Raw genomic sequence first — 22238 nt, 5'->3', positions numbered from 1 at the left:
GACGCGATCAATTGCGGCGGGACGCGGCTGGCTGGCACCTGCAAAGTCAACAAACAAATTGCAGCGTTGCTAGGGCCCCCCACCGGAAAGAGCCAGAGCACGCCAACAAATCCAAGGAGGGGCCCTGATTTGAAAGTCACCCTCCATTTGCGACAAAACAACACCAACGCCAGCTAACCCCCGACGACCCCCCAGCTTCCACGACAGCCTTTCCGATTGTGGTGTCCGCTTTTCGGAACGACTTCTTTCCCCGCCTGTTCTCCTTGGCTACACCCACTGGCGACCCCCGCGATACCCCTCATCGGCCGTTGTCCGCCATGGACAGCGTCAGCTTCGATATTAACGATGCGCTCAAGCATTACATGAGCGACCCGGCTGGCATTCCGACGCCCGAGGCTGATGGAGCGCTGGTCGACTGCGAGAACGACCCCGAGTCGCTCACCGACAATGCCGTGATCAACGCCGTCCTCAACCCCATCGTCGACGCCGTGGCCGAGAACCCGGATGCCATCACGCGCAGCAGCATTTTTGACTCGTTGCAGTTCCTTTTAAAGTGTGCACCCATCTCCTCTGATCCCCTCATGCCCTGCGAAAGGGACACGTCGCTGCCGGCAGCGGGCACACCCACCCCTTCCCGGCGCGCGCGTCCCTTGGGCTCTGGCGCCACAACCCGTCGTTTAAACGATCCTGATTCTGAGCTGTTCAAACAATCCAGGTACACCTCCTTTCTCTCGGCGCACGCTTTGAGCAAGATATTTGACCTGATCACCTCCGGTCTGGCCACCGAGGCCGACGTCATAAACCATGACCTCGAGTCGGACGAGCAGGAGCTCATCGCCCACCACAAACAGTTGCTTGAGATGTACGGCTTCCTGCTGCAGTGGACCATCGCAGCCGTCGAGATCAAGGCAGCCGAGAAATCGTCGACCACCGTACCCGCGCGGGGCCGCGGTAAGCCCAAGAGCAAGAGGGATGTCGGCAAAGACGGCACCTGGGATTCGTCGACCCAACTCGAGACGGCGCTAAATACAATGTGCAAGGTGCTGCGGTTGAAGCTGGGCAAGATTTTCTTGACGACATCCGAACGCGACACTTTTATGTCGCTGCTGACCCGGCCCGTCTACATGATTCTCGAGAGCGAACAGCGCGTCAAGAGCACGAGCATCCGGATGCATGCCTTCAAGGTGCTCTGCATCGCGGTAAAACACCACGGTCACGGATACGGTAGGTCAGTTGTATGCTACGCAGAGGGAAACGCTGACAACCCGTAGCCGCCCAAATCTCTATCGTTCAGAACCTTACCTACTTTGAGCATCTGTCGGAACCGATGGCCGAGTTCCTCCATATCTTGGCCGAACAATACGATTACCCCCAACTGGCGGACGAGATCCTGCGAGAACTCAGCAACAAGGAGTTCAACACCAACGACACCAAGGGGCCAAAGTCCGTTTCAACGTTCATGATTAGACTGTCTGAACTGGCTCCTAGGTTGGTCATTAAGCAGGTTACTTTGATGGCAAAGCAGCTGGACAGCGAGGTATGCAGGTCAGGCGTGGGACATGGGGCTCAGGAACTGACATGCGCAGTCGTACACCCTCCGTTGCGCCCTTGTCGAGGTCTTCGGCAACATGCTTGCCCACCTCAGCAAGTCCGATGAGCGCGGCGAGAACCACAAAATGCAGATGAACGCCTTCTTCGATGTGCTGGAAGAGCGCTTCCTCGACATCAACCCATATTGTCGGTGCCGGACGATCCAGGTCTACGTGAAGCTTTGCGGACTCGACCAGAAATTTCCGAAGCGGAGGCAAAAGGCAGCCGAATTGGCGTGCCGGAGCCTCGAGGACAAGAGTAGCCATGTGAGGAGGAACGCCATCAAGTTGCTCGGCACCTTGATTCGGACGCATCCCTTCACCGCCCTCCATGGCGCCCAGCTCGCGAGGAAAGACTGGCAAGAGCGCTTAGACAAAGTCGATGCGGAACTCAACGCCCTGAAGCCCCCAGTCGACGCGCCGGGCCTCGAGCAGGGGAACACGACCGTGGACCCAGCCCTGCTTGATGACGCCACTCAAATCGAGTCTCCGAGGAAGCAACTGGCCGAGATGACCGACGAAGAGAAAATTGCAGCGGTCCAGAAGGCGCAGGAGGAGGCAGCCACTTCCGAGGCGATCGAGAAGCTGACCCTCACAAAGCGGTACTACAACGAAGCGCTCAAATTTATCGACGTGTTGCACGATGCGACCGGCACGGTGTGCCAACTCCTTGGATCCCGGAACAAGAGCGAAGTCATTGAGGCGATGGACTACTTCGAGATTGGCGACGCATACAACATTGAGCAGAACAAGGTGGGCATCCGTCGCATGCTCAGGCTCATCTGGACCAAGGGCAACAGCGATGAGGGCAAGGGTGTTCAGGCTCATCTGATCGATTGCTACAAACGGCTTTTCTTTGAGGCCCCCGACAGTTTTAGCGCGAACGACGCTGCCAACTACATTGCGCGGAACATGATTAGTTTAACCTTTGGCGCCACCCCTGCTGAACTCACCTCGCTCGAACAACTTGTGAGCACGATGATGAAGCAAGGCATGATTCCGGACCTTGTCATCGCGAAATTATGGCAGGTTTACGGCGTGCAGAAGCGGGAGATTTCCAGGAAGCAGAGACGGGGTGCCATCATTGTGCTCGGCATGCTCGCCACCGCCAGCCCGGAGATTGTGGTCGGCGAGATGGAGACGATGCTGCGCACCGGTCTCGGACCCCATGGCCGTGATGATCTACAACTCGCCAAGTTTACGTGCGTTGCTCTCCGACGGATCAACCCCACCGGCCGCCAGGCCAAAGAGGCAGCGGCCAAGTTCTCCAGGTTACAAAACGATCATGCTGTGTTGGTTAGGCTGGCGGCCATCACCGAGGTGCCCACGGAGAGCAAGGAATGGTATGGTGTTGCCGAGCAGGCCATCAACGCCATCTACACCCTCTCGAGGCATCCGGATGTTTTGTGTTCCGAGATCATCCGTCGCAAGACGAGGACAGTCTTTGGTCGCCCATATTCGCGTCCAAGCTCACAACCTAACTCTCGTCCCGCATCCCGCGATGAGGCACAGGCGGCACCAAGTCCTGCTTCCTCGGCCGAGAGTGCTGAAAGCGATCCCACTGTCATTGCCTCGCAGCAAGCACCCGTCAGCCCGACCAAGAAGCAGAACAAGGAGAACACCGTTGGCCTATCCCAGCTCCTCTTCATCGTGGGCCATGTCGCCGTCAAGCAGATCGTGCACCTCGAGCTCTGCGAACTCGACTTCAAACGCCGCAAGCAGGAGAAGGAAAAAACGGCTGCCGCCACGAACCGCTCCTCACTCGGTGCCAGTACCTCCAGCCGCCGCTCCGCTTCAGCCAAAGACAAGTCCAAAGTCGAAGACGAGGGAGACGAGCTCGACCTGATCGGCGGCACCACCGAAGACGACTTCACCGAGGCCATGGCACACATCCGCGAGCGCGAGCTCCTGTACGGGCCAACCTCGCTGCTCGCGCACTTCGGCCCCCTGGTCAGCGAGATCTGCGCTAACAACACCACCTACCGCGACCGCAACCTGCAGCAGGCCGCCACGCTGTGCCTCGCCAAGCTGATGTGCGTCTCGTCCGAGTACTGCGAGGTCAACCTCCCGCTGCTCATCACCATCATGGAGCGCTCCACCGACGCCACGGTGCGCAGCAACGCCGTCATCGCCCTGGGCGACATGGCCGTGTGCTTCAACCACCTCATCGACGAGAACACGGATTTCCTCTACCGCCGCCTGGCCGACCCGGAGCCCATGGTCAAGCGCACCTGCCTGATGACGCTGACTTTCCTGATCCTGGCGGGGCAGGTCAAGGTCAAGGGCCAGCTGGGCGAGATGGCCAAGTGCCTTGAGGACGAGGACAAGCGGATTGCGGACCTCGCGCGCATGTTCTTTACTGAGCTCAGCACCAAGGATAATGCCGTGTACAACCACTTTGTGGATATGTTCAGTTTGTTGTCGGCGGATAAGCGGATTGAGGAGGAGAGCTTCAGGCGCATTGTGCGCTTCTTGCTTGGGTTTGTGGAGAAGGTGCGTTTCTTTCTTGCTATTCATCCCCTTTTTCGAGATCATTGATGTGAAGTGCGTGTATGCTAACGGTATGTGTCAACAGGACAAGCATGCCAAGCAGCTGGCGGATAAGCTTGCCGCGAGGCTGCCGCGGTGCGACAACGAGCGGCAGTGGAACGATGTTGCGTTTGCGCTGGGGTTGTTGCAGCACAAGAACGAGGATATCACCAAGCTGGTGTCGGAGGGGTTCAAGATTGTCCAGGCGGCCGCGTAGAATTGTCCTTGGATGCTAGCAGGCGGTGGGTTGTGTTGTGGGATGCATTATGGGGTGTCTGGCGTGGCTGGCTGGGCTGTCTTGGGTTGTTGGGATATCCAAGGTTGGGGGGGTTGTGTTGTTTCCTAAAAATTTAGATTGTCGGCGGTAGCGGTGTCGCTGCATGTCAACGATTGTATACGTCTTCATCTGTGAGCAAGTTTCGTGAATGAGCATTCTAGGAATGGAAATGCATGAAGTCGGATCCATGTCCACTGAGAGTGCTAGTGCTCCATATCGTTGCAGATGTTTCGCATTCGCATAGAGTTGCCATTCGGACGTCCTTCTATTTCGCGTCGCCCTGAAATGATCGCACCAAGAGAAACAGAGACAAGAAGTCTTCTCTTCCATCTACAACACTGTATATACAGCGCCACCGCTGCCGCCGAAGACGACGCAGCTCACAATGCCCTTTTTAATGGCAACCCTGACCCCCCCATCAACCTCCTCCCAATCCAACTTACTCCTTCGAAACATTCGCGGGCGTCACGCCAAACGTGGGCCGCACGTACCTGCCACCAGTATCAGCATCAGCAACCGTCCCCGATACACCAGGTAAACAAAAAAGCTGAAACTCACCGGTCGGAGTGGTAGACCTTGACGTTCTCCCCCAACAGCTCCTTCTCCCGTGCCTGGTCGGCCAAGTGTCTCCGCACTTGGTCGCGGTCCTCTTCCGCTTGGAGGAGCGGGATCAGGTGGATGCGGGACCACATCTTCTCGCGGGCGAGTTCGCTGCGGGTTGTTAGCTTGTGGTTACGCGTGCGGGGTGGAGAAATATGAGGGGTGGGATATGGTGGGTAGGCTGGATGGGAGTGGTCGCATGGACATACTTTTGCTCGCGCATGCCGACGACAAGCTTGTACCAGCCGAAGAGCATCAGCGCGGTGGTGCCGGCAATGAGAGGGCCGGGGCGGAAGAGGCCTCGCGAAGGGAGGTTGCGCTGTGAGGGGGGGTTGGTTAGCTCTTGTCGTCTTCGATAGTGGGCGAGAGAAGGGGGGGTTGAGCTGCAGTAAAGCTGGGAAGATTTTGGGCTGGCTCGTGTTGCTTTCAGTGTTTGTGCCCTCCTTCAGGACCTGTTTCCATCCCCCCAGCGGAGTCTCTGGAGGGCATCGTCCTGGTCATCAGACGGGAGCCGCCTGTACCGCCAACAGCACGCCATCCATCCGCCCTCCACGTCCTCAGCTTGCCCGCAGCAGAAGCAACTACAAGTCAATCCGCCTCTTGCGCAGCACAACGCAGTCCCTCAATTCCGTGTCCCCCGAGCCACACAATTCATCCACGCAACCCAGCCAGAACTCATCCACCAACCCGACCCGACCCTCCCCAACCTCCCACCAAAACCGCTCCCCAAAAGGAAACCGGAACAAAAAACACCCACCTTATACTGGACGGCCTCATAGCCGCCAACGGGCGGCATATCTTGTGGCATGGTGGGCAACTGTGAACTTTTTCCCTCTCTCGTGCGGTGCTCAATCGAATGGTATGCCCCTTCCGGGTGGCGGAAGTCGGGTCTTTCGCTCGCTCGAGGGTAGGCTTTTCGAATTGCTCGGGCTCCCTGCCGTGGATCGGGAGCTGTGTTGTGGCGTGGGCCGTCGAATTGGCGCGATTGTCGTCGTCGGGGTTTGGTTGCCGGAGCTTCGAAGCTTGAATTGATTGATGGGTGCAATTGCGAGGCCTGGGATTGGCGGCGGGTGGTGGATTACGTAAGTGGGGGGAAGTGGGGATGCAGCATGGAAGCCAAGCAAGCTACCAAGGCATCGGATGACAGGGGCGGCTCAGGCAAGGTACACAGGGACAAAAACAGAGAGAGGCGAGGCAAGGTAAGAATGCAAGATGCAATATGCCAGCGCGCATGATACACTACAAATAAGATACACAGAAAGCCTCCAAGAACTCCAATCCTCCCACCGGCCCCCCAGCCAAAACCCGAGTAGCCCACGCTGATCCATAGTTATGTACACAAACTCCTAAAAACTACACGGTGGTCAACTGTCTCTTTGCGCCGCCAGAAAGGGGGGAAGCGGTCGCCTAGCCCTTCGTCGCGTCCTTCTCGCCGGCCACCTCGGCCCCATACGCCTGTTCCGCCGCCATCTGGGCTTCCAGTTCAGCCTTGTCAAACTCGGCCTCGAACTCAGCCTCCAGCTCGGCGACGTCGAACTCCATCTCCTCCTCCTCCTCACCGCCCTCGGCACCGGCATCAGCATTGCGTGCCCCCTCCATGTCCACATCCTGACCATCCGATCGCCCGGGGGTAGGCAGCCCACTGCCCGGGCTATCATCAGCGCCCTCGCCGGTGGCAACATACAGATTCCGCAGGGACGATCCACGTTGGCTCTCCGTCCTGCGCAGCCGCTTCGCCGGGGCGCCATTCTCCCCCTTCTCCCCAGCCTCAGCATCATCGCCATCGCCACCAACATTCTGATTCTCTCCATCCTCCTCATCCTCCTCCTCATCCCTCCCCTTCCGCTTCCTCACCACCGCCACCGACGCCGACGCCGTCGACGCAGGCACAGGCACGGGCGGCGGTGCATCCCGCACCTCCACATCCATATCCCCATCCCCACCATCCCCACTCTCCTCCTCATCATCTCCATCATCATCCTCCTCATCCTCATCATCATCCGACCCGCTAGCCAAAAACTCAGCCAGTTCCGCGTCGGTCGTCGTCCAATCAACATCCTTGAACGCGTCGATAGGCGACGTGGCACCGTCGGGGAGGTCCGAGGGCAAGAGGCCTGCCTCGTCGTCATCGTCGTCTTCGTCATCATTGTTTCCATCGACGTTGCCGCCCTCCACGTTGTCCATCCGGAGCGGGACGGTGCGCGTCGCGCCCGCGGGGGCGACCAGCCGGAGTTTGGTGGGTGTGAAAGGTGTGGGCGTGGTCCCGTTGGGGGTTTTTGTGGTGGTGGTGGAGGTGGTGTTGGGGGGGTTGTTCTCGTCGTTCTCGTCCCCGTCCTCGTTTTCTTCACCGCTGCTGAGGGGTTTGTGTTCTGGGTTGTCCTCGTCCATCAGGCGCGTGGTGAAGAGGTAGGGGGCCTCGTCGACAGCGGCCCACTGGGTGAAGCAGGCGGCCAGCCATTCTTGGCTGACGATCTTGATGTGCGGTCGTCGTCGTGCCTCGAGTAGCTTCTCCCTGCCGGGTTGGGCCGTGTTCACGACGAGGTGAGTGATGTCCCTGCTCACCCGGGGGCGCAGGTCGGCGCCGAAGGACATGATTTGTAGGCCGATCTCGGACGTGTAGATGTCAATCCCCCGTGGCAGAACACCGGACAGCACGATCTTTTTGCCTTGTAACACCTTTGCCTTGAACTCATCGAGAATGTGCCCGGCGTCGGGTACCGTATTCCGGTCAGTGTCGTACTCGGCATAGAAGGTGCGGTGGAGGACCGTGAGGTGCTTCTGGAGATGCTCAAGTTCGTCGTCGTCGTCCTGCAGAATGTGGTGGCGTTGCGAGGGAGGGGATGATGAACGTGACTCGAAGCCGTCGTCAGACTGTACGGTTGCCTTCTCAGCAGCCTCTTCGTCCTCTCTATCAAGCTTTTCCTGGAGCGCTTGGAGGGGGCGATCCTTGATCTGCTTCTCGAGCTCGCGCTTTTGCTCCTCGATCTGCCATTCCGTGAGCGTGGCATCGCCGACCGCTGCGGTCTTATTCCCGGCTTCGGCAGCGGTGTCGTTCCTTTTTCTCTTTTTGGTCCCGTTAGCTGTCGGGCCCTTCGAGAGCAGGTCCTGTCGTTTCGGTAAGAGGCTCGAGTTAATATCACCGATGCCCTTGAAGAACTCGTACGGCGACACCTTGATCAGGTTGGCTCGGTTGTTCGGCCACACATCGGAGCGATCATCGATGATGGCCACCATGTGGGTGCTGACGGGGAAGAGTCGCTGCAAGTCCTTGGCATAGATGCTGCCGTTTTCGTCGCGGCTGATGACGCGGTTCCCGAATAGCTTCTTGTCTGGGTCAACAACGCGTGCCACGTTTTGTGCATATGCGCGCGTACCCATGGTGTAGACATGCAACTCGTACATTTGGGCGATGCGCTTGAGGAAGGACTCCAGTCCTGGGCGCATCTTGATGTAGTACGAGCATTGGTTGGCTGCCTGCGTAGGTCCATCGTCCAGCTGGAAACTCTTCACACCCTTGACGGATTCGTAATTGGGGTTCGTCGGATCTTTCTGCCAGTCGCCCACGGTTGGGTCGATGCACGCTTGGATGATGGTTTGGTCGAGATCTACCACCAAGCTGAGCTTCCGGCTCGTGAGTAGGCGCCGCTGCAACTCCTGTTCTGTGCGCTGCGCATGATTCGCGCTGACGGTGAGGTTAGTTTGGTCGTGTACCATGTTGATGGGAGCACGCGCTGTGTCTCGGGTCTCGGTGGCCCAGTTGACCTCGGTCATATCCTTCCCGCACATGCCGCAGAGGCCTTGGAACTGGATCTCGTGCGAGCATTCCTCTTTGACCTCTATGGCAACCCTATCAGACACGATATGTTGGCCCTCCCGGATGAACCAGCGCGTCAGCTCGCCGTCGCTCGGCGAGTCCCATGTCACGATGGTCGTCTGTTCCTGCTGCCAAGTCTCGCCTCGGATAGTATCGCCGACCTCTTTCATCCACTTGAAAGAGTATTCCATGAGGGTTTCTTGCTTCTTGATCTTGTCACCCGGCCGCTTGTGAAGCTTGACGACGGTGATGGGGTACCGTAACCGGCTGCCCAACCCGACGGTTTTCGTCATTGTGACGGCGTGCACAAAGTCCAGTCGCGCTGTTGTGACGGTATGATGCGATGGATTAAGCCTCGGGTCGTGGGCTCAGCCTGGATAGAATGCCGAGTCTGGTTAGCCGCGTCTTGGACAAAGACCAAGCAGGACTAAGAAAGAAAATCGTAGATAGATTCTGCGCAGGAAATTCTTACGCAAGAGCCACCCAAGACGTTGATAAACTGCTTTGAGGGTTGATTGATACACCCATCGCGCAGTGGCGCGTACCCAAGTTTGAAAGGCGGGAAACGCGGTCTAGCGACGGCTGGTCCCGTTTGTGCGTGTGATTCGAAGTATCGCGATTCGAGGTTCCAGGCTCCCAAGCGAGTCAACTCAATGGCGGCAGAGAGCTGCAGAAACGTGGGGCGTGCGACCAGAAATAGCTAGTGGCTGTGGGGCACAGTGGTCCGAGGGTCCAAGCTCCCAAAAGCTGTGGATCCTGGAAGTCTTGAAGGTCGAGCCACCGTTCGGATTAATAAAAGGGCGAGAGGAAAAAGTACCAAGTACGAATAAAAGGCAAGCAATTCAGTGGCATGGGAATCCCAAACAATTGCTATCGTAAGGTGCCGAGCTTGGAAGAGACGGTGTGGGATCAATGAGTAGGAATCGTGGGGTGATGTAATGCCGAGATGGTGTAATTATTGCCGGGTTGTATTGGCGCACTGACGAAGGAATCCGGTCGCAGAGCAATGAGCCGAACTCTGGGTGGGTTGGGCAGGTCCTTTTGTACCTTGGGCGGCTGATCCGGGCTGCTCATCAACTGTCCAACCAACCCCTGTTCTTGTAGAGAACGCAGGGTACCCACATGGTTCCCGGTTGCGGGGTCATGTGTGGCTCGAACGTGGCGCCGAACTGCCCCTCAATGACCCTGTTACTCGACACAATACACATTAAAGGCGTCGAGTCGCGACAGCAGCCTGAGCCAATGCATTTGGTCATTGGTGTGCATCACAATCCAGGCATCAATGTCCTCAGTGTGAATGAAGTATGACTAACAACGAACACTGAGTCATTGAAATCACATGGGGCTCAGTTTTGCTTCCGCTACAATTTCCATCACAGGAACTCACGAATTCACGCCCTTGCATCAACAAAATCAGTCCAACGGCAGGCAGCAAGTGGGAAGGCCGAACAACGTCTACAGCTACCATAACTGCCATAACCTTATGTGTCGGTATACCTAACGCCACATTCTCGAATCTCTTGTCTTTGAACGTTACCAACTCGGGGAAAACGGAATGGGTTGCATAAAGGATTTGTCAAAGAACTGTCTTACACATTAGAAGAGAGATGGGGTGGCAATATTGGTGTAATTACCTCTAGACCGTTGATACCCAGGAACAGTTTAAGGGAGAACAGAAGAGCTGATATAGTAAATATATCTTTTCAGGCTATTCCGGAACGAAACCCTAAGGAGGCATGACGGTCTCAGCAAGGCGAAAAGCTCACTGCTCATTCAAATCCGGACGGGAGCAATAGGCTTACGGGACTACTTGTTTACACGGGAAGTCCCGGAGGTTCTGACGCCTGCCTGCGAGTGTGGCGAGGGACGAGAGACTGCCGAACACCTGGTAGTGTGGTGTTTGGCCCCACCGTTGACTCGAAGATGGGAGAGAACTGGAATTCGGACACGACGGGACTTTTACTCAGTTCTACACGGTATCAATCCCACGACTGCACGGCTTGCGAGGAGGATCCTCGACTGGCTGATGGACTCGGGGAGGCTGCCGATGTACAGCTTGGCCAGGAGGCTCGAGCTGGAAACGGCGGCCTGAAGCGCCCCCGTTCGGAGGCCAGGAGGCCTCCTCTCTTTGTATACGTAGACTCACCAGAACGCATCGTTCCTTGATTGTTGGTAGGGGTTTTTCACCCGGCCCGGGAGGGCACGGTTTTCCTGTACACTAAATAGCAGAGGGTCCGGCACGCCCTAGGGCATAGCGGAGTATGAATAATATATATATATATAAATAGCAGAGGGTCCGGCACGCCCTAGGGCATAGCGGAGTATGAATAATATATATCTTTTCAGGACTTAATCTCATCCCAGCTTGTGAGGCCCATTTACAATTTGATTTGTTTCCATGAGATGGAGTATAACTAATTCAATATACGTGTGAAAACTATAGCGTGTACGGTATTGACAAAGAAACTCGTTGCTCACACTTGTTGTTGGTTATAATTACGAAACCCATGGAACGTTTTCGAAAATGGAATCCGAGTCAGGTACACAGTAATATTACTATTCTATGACGGTGGTGTCTCCAGGTTGTAAACCTCCCAGCGAGTAAGAGAAGGAAGAAAGGTGCGGAGATGTACATAGGTATGTCAGGCCTCGGTGCGTCACCCGACCCATGAACTCCCGAATTAGAAGGTAAAAGTGGTTAGGGAGAGACTCTAAAAGTAGCCCAATAAAGAAAACCTGACGCAACCCGACGAGGCCAATCTGTCGTCTTTAGTGTATCCGAAACCCATGGCAACCGCGTAACATATGCCACATTCTCTTGTCATGATCATCATAACCGGCTCCGAAACTCCAAACCCAGCGTCCATGGCGGACGGGCGGGACAGGTGCATGTATCGTCCCAGCCCGCCCAGAAACAAAAACAATGTGCAAACAAACGCAGGAAGGGAGGAGACAAGCCCTGACCCCAAAGTCCCCCGGGCTGTCCAAACCCCCCATCATGAAATCATCGTCCAAAGCCTCAACTCAACCCCGACCATCCACCACTCACTCCAACGCCACCCCCTTACCCCCCTTCACCCCCGGCGCTCCACCCACAACCGGCACCTCCCCCCCCAGCACAGCCCTCAAATCCGGCACCGTCCGCTTCATGGCCGCCTCCACCGAGAGATCGTCAATAGTATCCGCATCACCACCAACAAAAGTCCAGCTCTCCTCCTCGTCGTCGTCGAGCATGTCGGCGTCCGGGCTGGACCCGCCCGAGCCGCCGGGGCCGTCGGTGGCGGTGCCCGCAGACGCGGTGGCCGCCTTGCGCCGCGTCTGGTTCTTGCCCGTCTTGGTGCGGATGAGTTGCGTGGCGTACTCGAGGTCGCGGTAGATGCATTTGATGGCGGTGTCGACGCCGTTTTCCTGTTGGTTGGGGATGGGGGTTAGCAGGTGTGTTGTGTTTGGGAGGGGGAAAGGGGGGGTGACGGATACGAACCTTGCGGATCTGCTCTCCCAAAGCCTTCGCCTTGGTAATCATGCGCTCGCTGTGCGTCGCCTCCCAGAGGGCGCGCGCAAAGGATGCTGCGCCCCACTTCTTGAGACAGATGCCCACGCCTAGGTCCTCCACGCGGGCACCGAAAAAGTACTGGTCGCCAAAGAAGGGCCGGATGACCGTCGGGATACCCGCGCGCAGGCTGGCGCCCGTGGTACCGCTTCCGCCGTGGTGCGCCGCCGCGTCGATTTGCTTGAACAGCCAGTCATGAGGCGCGGACTGGATCTGGAAGATCTCCGGCGGTAGCTCCGGCTCGGGTGTCTTGTTCTCGTCCAGCTGGTCCTTCTCCTGGCCCTTCTCCTTATCCTTGTCCTTGGTCAGGATCCGGTCGCTCCAGCCCTTGCTGAGAATACAGCGCACACCCGCCTTCAGCACGCCGTCGATGACGTCTTGGGTCAATTTACCAGGGTCAGGCACGAGGATGGACCCAAATCCGACGTAAACGAGCTTCTTCCCGTCGCGACGCGCGGTGGCGATGAACTCGGCCAGCTCCTTGGAAGGTTGGTAGTTATCGTTACCCTCATCTAGGAACCAGTACCCCGTGACGCGGATCCAGTCGCTGTAGTCCAGCGGCGGGGGCACGACATACGGGGAGAAGTTGTACAGGAACGGGACCTTGTTGATCTGCAGCTTTTCAAGGCCGGTCGTCGGCAGGCCCAAGTACCGTCTCCGCCAGCGGTTGATCTGGTGCGCAGTCGCCTTCCAAAACACTGTCTCGAACATGACGTACGTGACGTAGTTGTACGCGCCGCCCATCTTCTGGCCGGGCATGATAAAGGCGTGTGGGTAAGCACGGGTGCGGGTCCATGGCATGGTGAAAGCGCGGAAGTAGGGGACGCCAAGGGCCTCGGCAATGTGGATGCCCGCCATGGCCGACGGCGACTCGATGATCAGGTCGCTCCCCTGGCAGGCTTCCCAGGCGGTCCGTAGCAGTTCATCGAGCCAGTCGCGCATCTTGGCGTTGGCCTCGAGGAAGAACGCGAGCGAGAAAGTGCCGTTCTGGATGCAGAGCTGCATCAACTCACCCGGATCGCCCCCAACGAATGCAAACTCGATCCCGTGTGACTCAATCCAGCCCTTGAACTCCCCGTGCGTGGCAATGCGTGGCCGGTGGCCTTCTTGGATTAGTTTCTTGCAGAGTGCGATGTACGGCTGCACGTCACCCCGCGAGCCGATGGTCAGGCAGGTGATTCGCATCGAGTGGGCGGGCTTAAAATTGAGGAAGGATGCCTTAGGATCGTCGAAAAGAATAGTAGGGGCTTCCGACGCTGACGATGTCTCGCGGGGGAGTTGAACTTCGTGGTCGGCAAACTCGTCACCACCACGTGCTTTTTGAAGAGCGTCGTGCTCCGCTACGGCGGCTTGGGCATCTTTGGCGTCGGCGCCACCGTCCATGAGGGTAGAGTCGTGTAAGTAGCGCGTCGCTTCTAGGCTCTGGAGGATGGTAATAGTGCAGTCGTCACGGACTTCGGCTCTGTGAAACTCGAAAAAGAGCTCTTCGTGGCCGCGGATGACAACAACAAGGCCCGCATAGCCAAACCGAAAACCCTTCTCCTTGTCGACGTTCTCAATGTCTCGCAGCGGAAGGATGAGCTTGGTGCGGGTGCCGGGTAGGAGGCTGCGGAAGCAAAAGTGGCGGTCGCTGATATAAATCTTACCGTAGAGCGGGAGAACGCGCATCAGGTGTCCAAAGTAGGCAGCGTGGAGTTTCTCGGTTTCTGGCAGAGCAAAGTGCGCCTGGAACCGGGCTTCCGAGTTAGCCCGGTCCTCAGGGTCGTCGCCAACATCTTCCTCATCGGTCCGGAGGCCGTGGGGCTCGTCATAATGTTTCCCGCCGCCCTTCCACATGCCAGAAACCTTCTCGACGTAGCCCATAGATTCTGTAGCCAAAAGTGTGCTCATGCGCCTAGAATGCCGGTCAAGATATCCGATGAGCGCATTCGTCTTGCGAAATGGATAGCCCGCCATTGTGGCAATGCTCTGGAGGGTCGGGGTCGTCGCCGGATCCTCGCCCTGCCCGGTTGTGGTTGTGCGGGCCCTGGAGGGGGCGTGGTGAATATGTTTTGGAGTGAATACTGGCCGCGGCGGTCCAGTAGGGGATGCGACTTGCTTGCCATCTTGGGCCCTCTGTGTCCGCTGGAGAGTTGGGCCGTGGAATAGGTCACTGCCTCTCAAGATCTGGCTCGCCGAAGGGTCCTCGCTGCTCGCCGAAGCCATCATCGCTGACAGGCTCGCTTGGCTGGGATCGCCCATACTCTGAACATACGAGTCGCTACTCTCCTGTCGCTCGTGGCCACTGGGTCGTTTCCTACTCAGAGACCGCCGGCTGTCACTAAAACTACGGCGCGGCGGTGATTCGGCATGCAAGCTTGGGTTGACATCCGTGCTACGTCTGGTAAACGCATGCAAGGCATCGAAGCTTGTGCGCGGTCGGTCTATGCTCGGACGGGGACTCGGCGAGGATCCCCCCAGAGGAGACAGCGGGGAGAGAGTCGCCTTGACGCCTTCGTTGATTTTGCTTGAACGAAGAGCGAGATTGGATGGCGGTTCTCTAGCCCCGCTACCGCTCGCCCTCTTCGATGATTCAGTGCCAGAACTCGGATCCGCCCGGTCACTGGGCCCTTGCGCCTGCGACGAAGCATCCTCAATTAAGATCTTTAGGACGTTGATGGGCTCTTTACCGAAGCTAAAGAAGGAGAAGAAGTACTGCGACATGTCAGCACGTGCGGCATCCAAGAGAGGGCAGGGCCACACACCTCGTCAATCGCGTACGTCTCATCGTTGTCGATGACCCGGATCTTGCATGTGTCGGCAAAATCCAGCATTTGTGCCTCCTCAATATCGATAACATTCTCGATAGGCAACGAAATCTTAACGCTATCACCGTCGTTGTGTGACCTGAAAATAACCCTCCGTAAGCCCTTCACCCACTCCTCGGCGCTTTGGGGGCTATCGGCCCTGAAGTAGTAGGTCCGGTTATCCGTGGAGACAGCGAAGTTAACGCCTTCCTTGTCTTTGTCGGTGATGGTGGCGGATATACCGTATCTCAGGTCGATTTGGCCCTGGGGAAAGTAGAGATCCTGGGAATCGCGGTAGTACGACAAGACGTCACCCTTGAGACGGAACCAGTAGCGGTTGTATTTAGGATTCCGCTTTCCGCACTTGGATAAGTAACCTGACTTGGCGACCTCGTGCTGCGGCAGGTCAGTACTACGAAGCACCGGAACACTGGAGGTGGAGCCACTTACTGCTTTCCTGGGGAGGTACGCGTAGAACGCGATGTGCTGTGCGGTGATATACATGTACCCCGTGAGGAGGACGTGCTGCAGGAGCCAACAAGGATACTCCTGTATGACCTCTTCGGGCCTGTCAAACTGGAATATCTCGGCAAGCTTCTTCGCCAGCTCTGTGGGCCCGGATTCGCCAGTGTCATCAGCGGCGATCCTAGAGCGATCACCCGGCAGGCCCTCAAGATCAAAACTTGGTCGCGCCGCCATCTCAGCACGGGCTTCTAGCATTCTGGTCATCACAGGAGCCGTCCTGCTCTCGGTTCTCGTGATTTCGATGCTGGGGGCAAGGTCAGAGGAGGGCGTGGAATCGGCCTCTGTTGCGTCGTCCTGCACATGCACGGACTCTTGCGCCTGCGTTTTCGGCTTTGGGGACTTTGAGGATTTGATCTTATCAGTGAACCGCCCGAGCCCCGGTACCGACTTGAGAAGACGACTCTCCGAGATTTTCCTTCGGTGGCGGTGATCGGAGGTATGATGGGTTCGCCCATGGCGAGGGAGAACGGTGGTCTGCGCGAGAGAAGACAATGTGACGGGGGCAAGCTGTAGTCCCTTCGGACCGGCGATAGTTTTAGCCATGGGATTTTCCGTATCGTCTTCGTCATCGTCCGAACTATGACCTTCGAAACGGTCTGTAAAGTCGGCTTGGCTTCCTGCAGCCGCAATCAAGCCGAATATACTCTGGTTCATGTTCATGAACATGCCACCGCCGTATCCTTGGGGGCGTAACTCCTCCTCTTCCCCTTCAGCCGGATCACCGTGATCCTTTAAGCGTTCGGGAAGCTCCATGGTGGGGGTATGCTCGCCGCCGGGGCGCTTCTTCTGTAGTTTCCGCGAGACACGACGTACGGCGCGCTCATCCTGGCTTGCAGGGCCGGCGCGGGTTGGTGGGGAGGATGGAGGTATTGAGTGTTGCGGTTTACTCGTATCGCTCGGTCTTGGGCTCGTGAGAGGAGAACGCGCGGCGGCGGGGGGCGTTGCAGGAGGTTCGGGATTCATGGCTATAATCTCTCACAGGGAGGCTGTGACGAGGACTGCCTGTGCGTAAATCCCAGGGTGTAAGTACGAGAGAAACGAGGCGGCTTGTCCAGGGCAGCGGGGATGGAGCATACATACCAACTGTGTTGTTGAAAAGGTCCCAAGTTCCGTGTGGATGCCTGGGCCGCGCACCCAGAGGAAAGGGCCGGGAAGGAAACTAGATAGACTGCGACAATGATGATTGGACCAAGTGGGTGTTAACTAGGTAAGTAGGTACGAACACCTTAGGTAGGTATCTAGGCGGCAGGCAACGACGGCACCTGGGCGGAGGAGGTACGGTGCAGGTTACGGGGTGCTGGAGTGCAGGGTGTCGGTGACAGGGCACCTGGTTGTAATCATTATTATTGTTCACGGCGTGGAAATGCACAGAGACAGTGTCAACATCCGTGACCGTCTCTTGCCATCGGGAGGTCGGGGTGCTGCGCAGCGTTGGTCCGAGCCGCAGCAGTGCGACGCAGGTGGCAGGGCTGGACTGGTTGCCAAGTGTTGCCTTTACAGGGATTCCATGACCGGGTGAGCCAGCAGGGTTCCGTGTGACGCCCCAGATCCGCGGTCGGGACCCTGTTCGAGTCTGTCAAGTGCCGCTGTTCAATTACCAGCCGGTTGGATTGTGGCGGAAAGTGCGGTGTCGCTGAACTTTAGTTTCTGTGGATGCGACTTTTTGTGCGCGACATGGTGGAAGCTCGTTTCCTCTAATTCGACAATGCTTTGAATTCCATCTGAAATGGATGACGCTGGGTGGTTCGCAGCTGCAACCAGAGATATCTGCGTTATCGATAAGGCTGGGGTCCCATGACGCAGGCACGGCAGTCGCCCGCTGACAGAAAAGGCCGCTCCACCATTAATCCATCACATGCGTGCGCGCCTTACGGGGAATTCCGGGATCGATAATCAGACGCGAGCCGCCTTCAGCGGGTTGAGAATCGATTCGCGGCATTTCTATAGCAATTACCACCGCGCTAATTTATCACAACATATTCCGCCACATCTATCCTGTAAAACTTGGGCGTCGAAGGGTGGCACTAACGCGGCCAACAAAATGCGGCATAAAACACAAACCACCCGCTGTTGTGAATCTTAGCACTTGAAGTCCCCGAGCCGTTGCGATATGACCAAAGTGAGTCTAGAGTCGCCTGGGTGTATCTGATACCCATATCCAAGATAAGACCATACCACCCACCCATCCCACTTCACATCCACAAACATAACTTCCCGCTCCCGTTCCCCCCAGCGACCCAATCCATGGTCGGATGAAAGTGCGCCACCGCCGGCACCGCCGTGATGCCGTCCCCACCCAGCTGCGCGAGCTGCTCGCCATCCGCCGCAAACACATCCACGAACCGGTTCATGTTGCCAATCACAAACTTCTGCAGCCCGTCCCGCGGGCTCCGTTGCCACTGCGGTTTGAGGATGGTCACCCACCGGCCGGTCTGGTTGTTGTGCGGGATCTGCCGCGCGGGCTCCATCTGCGCCTCGGTCAGCGCCGCGCCGGCCGTCCACTTATCCGCGTCTAAGAAGTTGTAGATCTTGATGCGGTCGTCGTAGCTCGACGTCGCGACGTGGCCCGCGCTGCTCCAGCTCGCGTGGGACACGGACAGTCGCGAGTCGTGCGTGCCGAGGAGCGCCGGCGCGCGCGCGTCGCCTTTGCCTTGGAGCTTGCGCAGGTCCCAGATCTTGAGCGTGCGGTCGAGGGAGGCCGTCGCTACGAGGTGCGGTTGTGCCGGGTGGAGGGAGAAGCCACCGATCTTTTGATCTGTGAGGCCCCAGATCTCGGCGGTCGAGGACTTTGTGCGGAGATCGTGCCGGCCGAGGGTGCCTTGCAGTGTGGAGAAGATGATCATGTTGGGATCAGAGGTGGGCATGTCGATTGCGCTAATGGGGAGGTCTTCGTCTGCATCTGCCGGGGCGAAGACCTCGGTTGAGACGCCCTTGTCCAGGTCCAGCTTACGAATGGACGAGTCGTAGGAGGCAGAGTAGACGGCGTTGGCATCGACCGGGGAGAAGTGAAATGAGGTGATAGTGCGTGAGTGTGTCTTGAAAGCAGATATTATGGGGTCGGGGATTTCGGCTTCCTCATCGTCATCGTCGTCTTCGGCTTTCACGGGTTCCTGTGACGCGTCAAACACGCCCATGGCACCCTCCTTGTCGCCGGCAAATATTATCGGCTTGGATTCCGTTGGATGGAAACCCAAGGAGTAGACTCGTTGTGGTACTATTTTGATGTCTGTTCAAGTCAGCGACTGGGCACACACCCGGCCTGGGATACGCACCTTGGACAGGCCACTTCTCGTAAAGTTTCAACCCGCTCATGCGCAGCCTCAGGTCCTTCAGCCCCTTGTCCGTCGTTCCTTTTACATCCTCGTCTGTAAATGTCCTTATGCCGGGTTGCGCGCCCCTGGCCGAAAGGCCTTTGAGCCCAGCCAGTCCGTCGAGGCCATTCTCCCATTTGCGCCCCTCTACTTGGATATCCCCAAGGCTAAGGTCCCCACTAACACGCATCTTTTTTGCTTTGGCTTTCTCGGCCTCCACCTCAGCCTCCACCTCGGCCTTGCGCTTGAGCGTGCCCGCGTCCGCATCGAGCCCAGCGAGCCTGCTGCTCTGCCGCGTTGGGCGAACGGTCTCGCGTTTGACGGGCTCTCGTTTGGGACGCGGTGCGCTCACGCGCTTCGGCTTCGGCGGGGCAGGTTTTGGAATGATTTTCTCGGCGGTGGTGCTGATCCCGCTCAAAATCGCGTTATTGTTCGCGATGTTCTCGAGGCGCTTGCGCTCGAACGCGCTAATGACCGGCTCTTTCTTCGGAGGCATGGTGACAAGAGAAGGAATGGGGGCAAAATTCTACCAGCGAGAGAAAAATAAGGCTCGAATCCCCAAAATTATCAATTTGAGACTTTCGCGCAACACTGTAAAAGATTGAACATTGAACCGTGTTGCGACGGGAGACGCGAAGTCGCGAAATGCCAAAATCAATTAAAACCCAGCGTTATCCAGATCGCGAAATCACGGGGCAAATGGGGCGGCTGGCGAACTTTTATTGGGTAATTCCAAGCATTAAGGTGGGGGCGCTAATCGAACCCAGAAGCAGCCTGGAACCCTTGGAGAAATTTTTAAGAAGTGTGTTGCAGGCCGTAAAAAAGTGCAGTACCAAAACCACCATAAACCGGAATCGTCGTCCGAGCGGGTAATCAAGACAGCCGGAGCCTGGCCCAACATGTCGACTACCCTTTTACCCTTCCTCTACCAAACACGGACACTCCAACGAATGTCGAGAGCTGGTCTTTCGACTCCTGGATTCCGAGCTCTCCTTCATTCGACAGCTCGAACCAACAGCCCCAGGGAACGGCCCAGGCCGACCAAGCCTACGAACGCAGGACCGGATGATATTCCCTTTCAGTTGCCGGAGGGCTATGAGCGCCCCGATATGAGGACGGACGCCGAACGCGACGCCGCGTCTGGCGTAGAATCGACTATCACGCCGTCGGAGCGGGAAACCTTCACCCGCATCTTCGAAGAGATCGCGGCGCGCCCAAAGGCCGGGACTCCTGCGGAATCGGCCACTCCCCCACCCGAGGTTAGCGGTAGCGATATAGCCTCGAAAACAAAAGAGTCGGAGAATGCGCCTTTTTTGCCCGGCCTCCGCGGCTTCAAAATGCCTGTGGATACTTTCCCAGTCAGGACCGAAGAGCCTAACCCCGAGTTGATCCGCAACACCATCAACATCATCGTGCAGGATGCGGCCGAAATACAGACCAGTTCGAGGCGGCAGACAAAAAAGCCCTTCGACCCGCTCCACCCCCTCGAGCAAATATCATCAGCGACAGAGTGGGAAAAGGCGTTCCTCCGTTTCCCTCCGAGCCTGCGCCAGGCGGCCCGCCTGGCACTAGGCACCGTCGAGGAAGGGAAGGCCGCCGAGAGGCTCGGCAACGCCAATGCCGCCCCGGAAGACGACATTGGCGGAGAGAAGCGCACGGATTCGCAGATCGACCTAGCACTCGACCCGCTCTCCAAAGACGTCCAGAACGAAGCCCTGCGCCGCGAGGAGCGCACCCGCGTCGACGCCAAGATGCGCGCCGCCAAGAACGACTTTGAACTTTGGGACGTGCTCGAAGACGAGGTGTTCCCGCTAGTGCGCAAGTTCGGCCTCGACGAAATCGCATCCAAAGCGAGTTCGTCTTCCAAACGCGGCGGCAAGCGCAAGAAGAGCGAGCTGCCCCTCCACATCTACGGCCCGCTGTACCCCGCCTACCTGCTCAACGCGCTCGCCCTCTTCGACACGCACTTTGCCCGCTCTTCCCCGCTGGCGCTGCACATCCTGCCGCGGGTCAAGGAGCTCGGCCCGGCCAGCTACGTGCTCGGGGTGAGCACGCCCTTCTACAACGAGCTGGCGCGCGTGCTGTGGAACCGGTACGGCGACCCCACCGCCGTGTTCAACCTGTTCGAGGAGATGCGCGTGGTGGGGCTGTACTGCGACGAGGGCACGCGCCAGGTCGTGCTGCAGATCGAGCAGTTCCTCGCCTCGGTCGGCCAGGGCCACTGGGGCCCCTTCCTCCGCGAGCTCGCCAGCCTGCCCGAGTACGAGTTCGCCGTGCTGCCGCGCATTCGGCACTGGATGACGACGATCAATCATCATATTGTGGAGAGGAGAAATTCACTGCAGGAGTAGGGATGGATGTACTATAATGTATCATTTGTATGTATATACATGGTGGTGAATAGTGTGATGCCCTGGTTGTGGGCGACAAGCGATGTGTAGTCATATCTGGTGTAAAACAGTGTCACGATATCTCAGCTTTTGGATATGGGGTAACAGAAGATGGACCGCGCGTGTGATGACGCTCAGTTGGTTTCTCTGATTGGTTGTGTTTGTTGATGATGGGGAGGTCTCCCGGCAGGTCGCAACACGGGAGTACGGCACCAAGCGAACGCTCGTTTGCGTGGGGGCTCACCCCACGCTGAACATGATGAAAAGGCGATCTGGGGTTGCTCTTGCTGACTGCAAAGCAGATCAAGGGTTTCTTGTCGAGGAGGATCCCGGGGTCTGACCCCCCGGCCCGCCATGTGGCCTGGATGGGTGGCTTTGAAGGCCTTCATTATCGGCCTGAACTGTGATTTACCAGAGTACCTTGCGGGCGAGCATGAGCTGGGGAACTTGGATCTCCATCGTTCTAACCAGGGCAACCGTGGACATTTGGTGTCCATCCCGCTCATCCCGCCCATTCCGCTCATCCGGTCAGGAGCTCCCGTCTGTATTGGTCACCGCTTGGATGGCGGCGTCGATGCGAGGAAACTCTTCAGCCTTTGGTTTTTGGATGTACGAGTGTACCTGCAATCTTATCATCCGCTTCATATTTTCCTTGGCTGTCGATGTAGTGTTTCGAAGTAGGGCCGATGGTGCGGCCGTGGTCATCCAAGGTGGCCCCGCAACACAACCACCACACGTCAATATGGAGTACAACCCAGCAATCACTCTCTTTGTTAACCCTCAGATAATAAGTAACGACATCAAATAGGCGTGAAATATTTTAGTAACCATCGTTAGCCCAAACACTAGCAGAAGGCACACGCATGT

At 57.4% G+C, this 22238-nt stretch overlaps 6 protein-coding genes across 6 annotated transcripts; 2 read left to right on the top strand and 4 right to left on the bottom strand.

The window, feature by feature from the left end:
• Positions 1-24: 24 nt before the first annotated feature.
• Positions 25-4343, top strand: F5144DRAFT_8084 (non-SMC mitotic condensation complex subunit 1). The gene is made up of 4 exons (XM_066793439.1): positions 25-1224; positions 1272-1537; positions 1587-4082; positions 4165-4343. Exons 1-4 carry the CDS (start codon positions 318-320, stop codon positions 4333-4335), a joined length of 3840 nt encoding a protein of 1279 aa, XP_066647826.1. The 5' UTR covers positions 25-317; the 3' UTR covers positions 4336-4343.
• Positions 4344-4453: 110 nt separating this feature from the next.
• On the bottom strand, positions 4454-5830 carry F5144DRAFT_8064 (GRIM-19). Its single transcript, XM_066793436.1, has 4 exons — positions 5753-5830; positions 5205-5314; positions 4954-5106; positions 4454-4886 (listed from the first exon to the last, which is right to left on the bottom strand). Exons 1-4 carry the CDS (start codon positions 5801-5803, stop codon positions 4835-4837), a joined length of 366 nt encoding a protein of 121 aa, XP_066647825.1. The 5' UTR covers positions 5804-5830; the 3' UTR covers positions 4454-4834.
• Positions 5831-6402: 572 nt separating this feature from the next.
• Positions 6403-9102, bottom strand: F5144DRAFT_588224 (uncharacterized protein; the record flags this gene model as incomplete). Its single annotated transcript, XM_066789907.1, has 4 exons — positions 6403-7317; positions 7430-7549; positions 7672-8056; positions 8159-9102. The coding sequence occupies 4 exons, from the start codon at positions 9100-9102 to the stop codon at positions 6403-6405; spliced, it is 2364 nt and encodes a 787-aa protein (XP_066647824.1).
• Positions 9103-11854: 2752 nt separating this feature from the next.
• F5144DRAFT_480814 (glycosyltransferase family 1 protein) lies at positions 11855-16633 on the bottom strand (the record flags this gene model as incomplete). Its single annotated transcript, XM_066785250.1, has 4 exons — positions 11855-12217; positions 12291-15053; positions 15104-15541; positions 15596-16633. 4 exons carry the CDS (start codon positions 16631-16633, stop codon positions 11855-11857), a joined length of 4602 nt encoding a protein of 1533 aa, XP_066647823.1.
• A 1174-nt stretch (positions 16634-17807) lies between these two features.
• On the bottom strand, positions 17808-19556 carry F5144DRAFT_7930 (WD repeat-containing protein). The gene is made up of 2 exons (XM_066793423.1): positions 18943-19556; positions 17808-18896 (listed from the first exon to the last, which is right to left on the bottom strand). Exons 1-2 carry the CDS (start codon positions 19475-19477, stop codon positions 17863-17865), a joined length of 1569 nt encoding a protein of 522 aa, XP_066647822.1. The 5' UTR covers positions 19478-19556; the 3' UTR covers positions 17808-17862.
• A 207-nt stretch (positions 19557-19763) lies between these two features.
• F5144DRAFT_7924 (uncharacterized protein) lies at positions 19764-21419 on the top strand. The gene has a single exon (XM_066793422.1). It carries the CDS (start codon positions 19881-19883, stop codon positions 21330-21332), a length of 1452 nt encoding a protein of 483 aa, XP_066647821.1. The 5' UTR covers positions 19764-19880; the 3' UTR covers positions 21333-21419.
• Positions 21420-22238: the final 819 nt, after the last annotated feature.

The sequence above is a fragment of the Chaetomium tenue genome, assembly GCF_020726465.1.
Source record: "Chaetomium tenue strain MPI-SDFR-AT-0079 chromosome Unknown F5144scaffold_1, whole genome shotgun sequence".
Lineage (NCBI taxonomy): Eukaryota > Fungi > Ascomycota > Sordariomycetes > Sordariales > Chaetomiaceae > Chaetomium > Chaetomium tenue.
The sequence above is the reverse complement of the archived record's forward strand: the minus strand, read 5'-3'. Positions and strand labels throughout refer to the sequence as shown.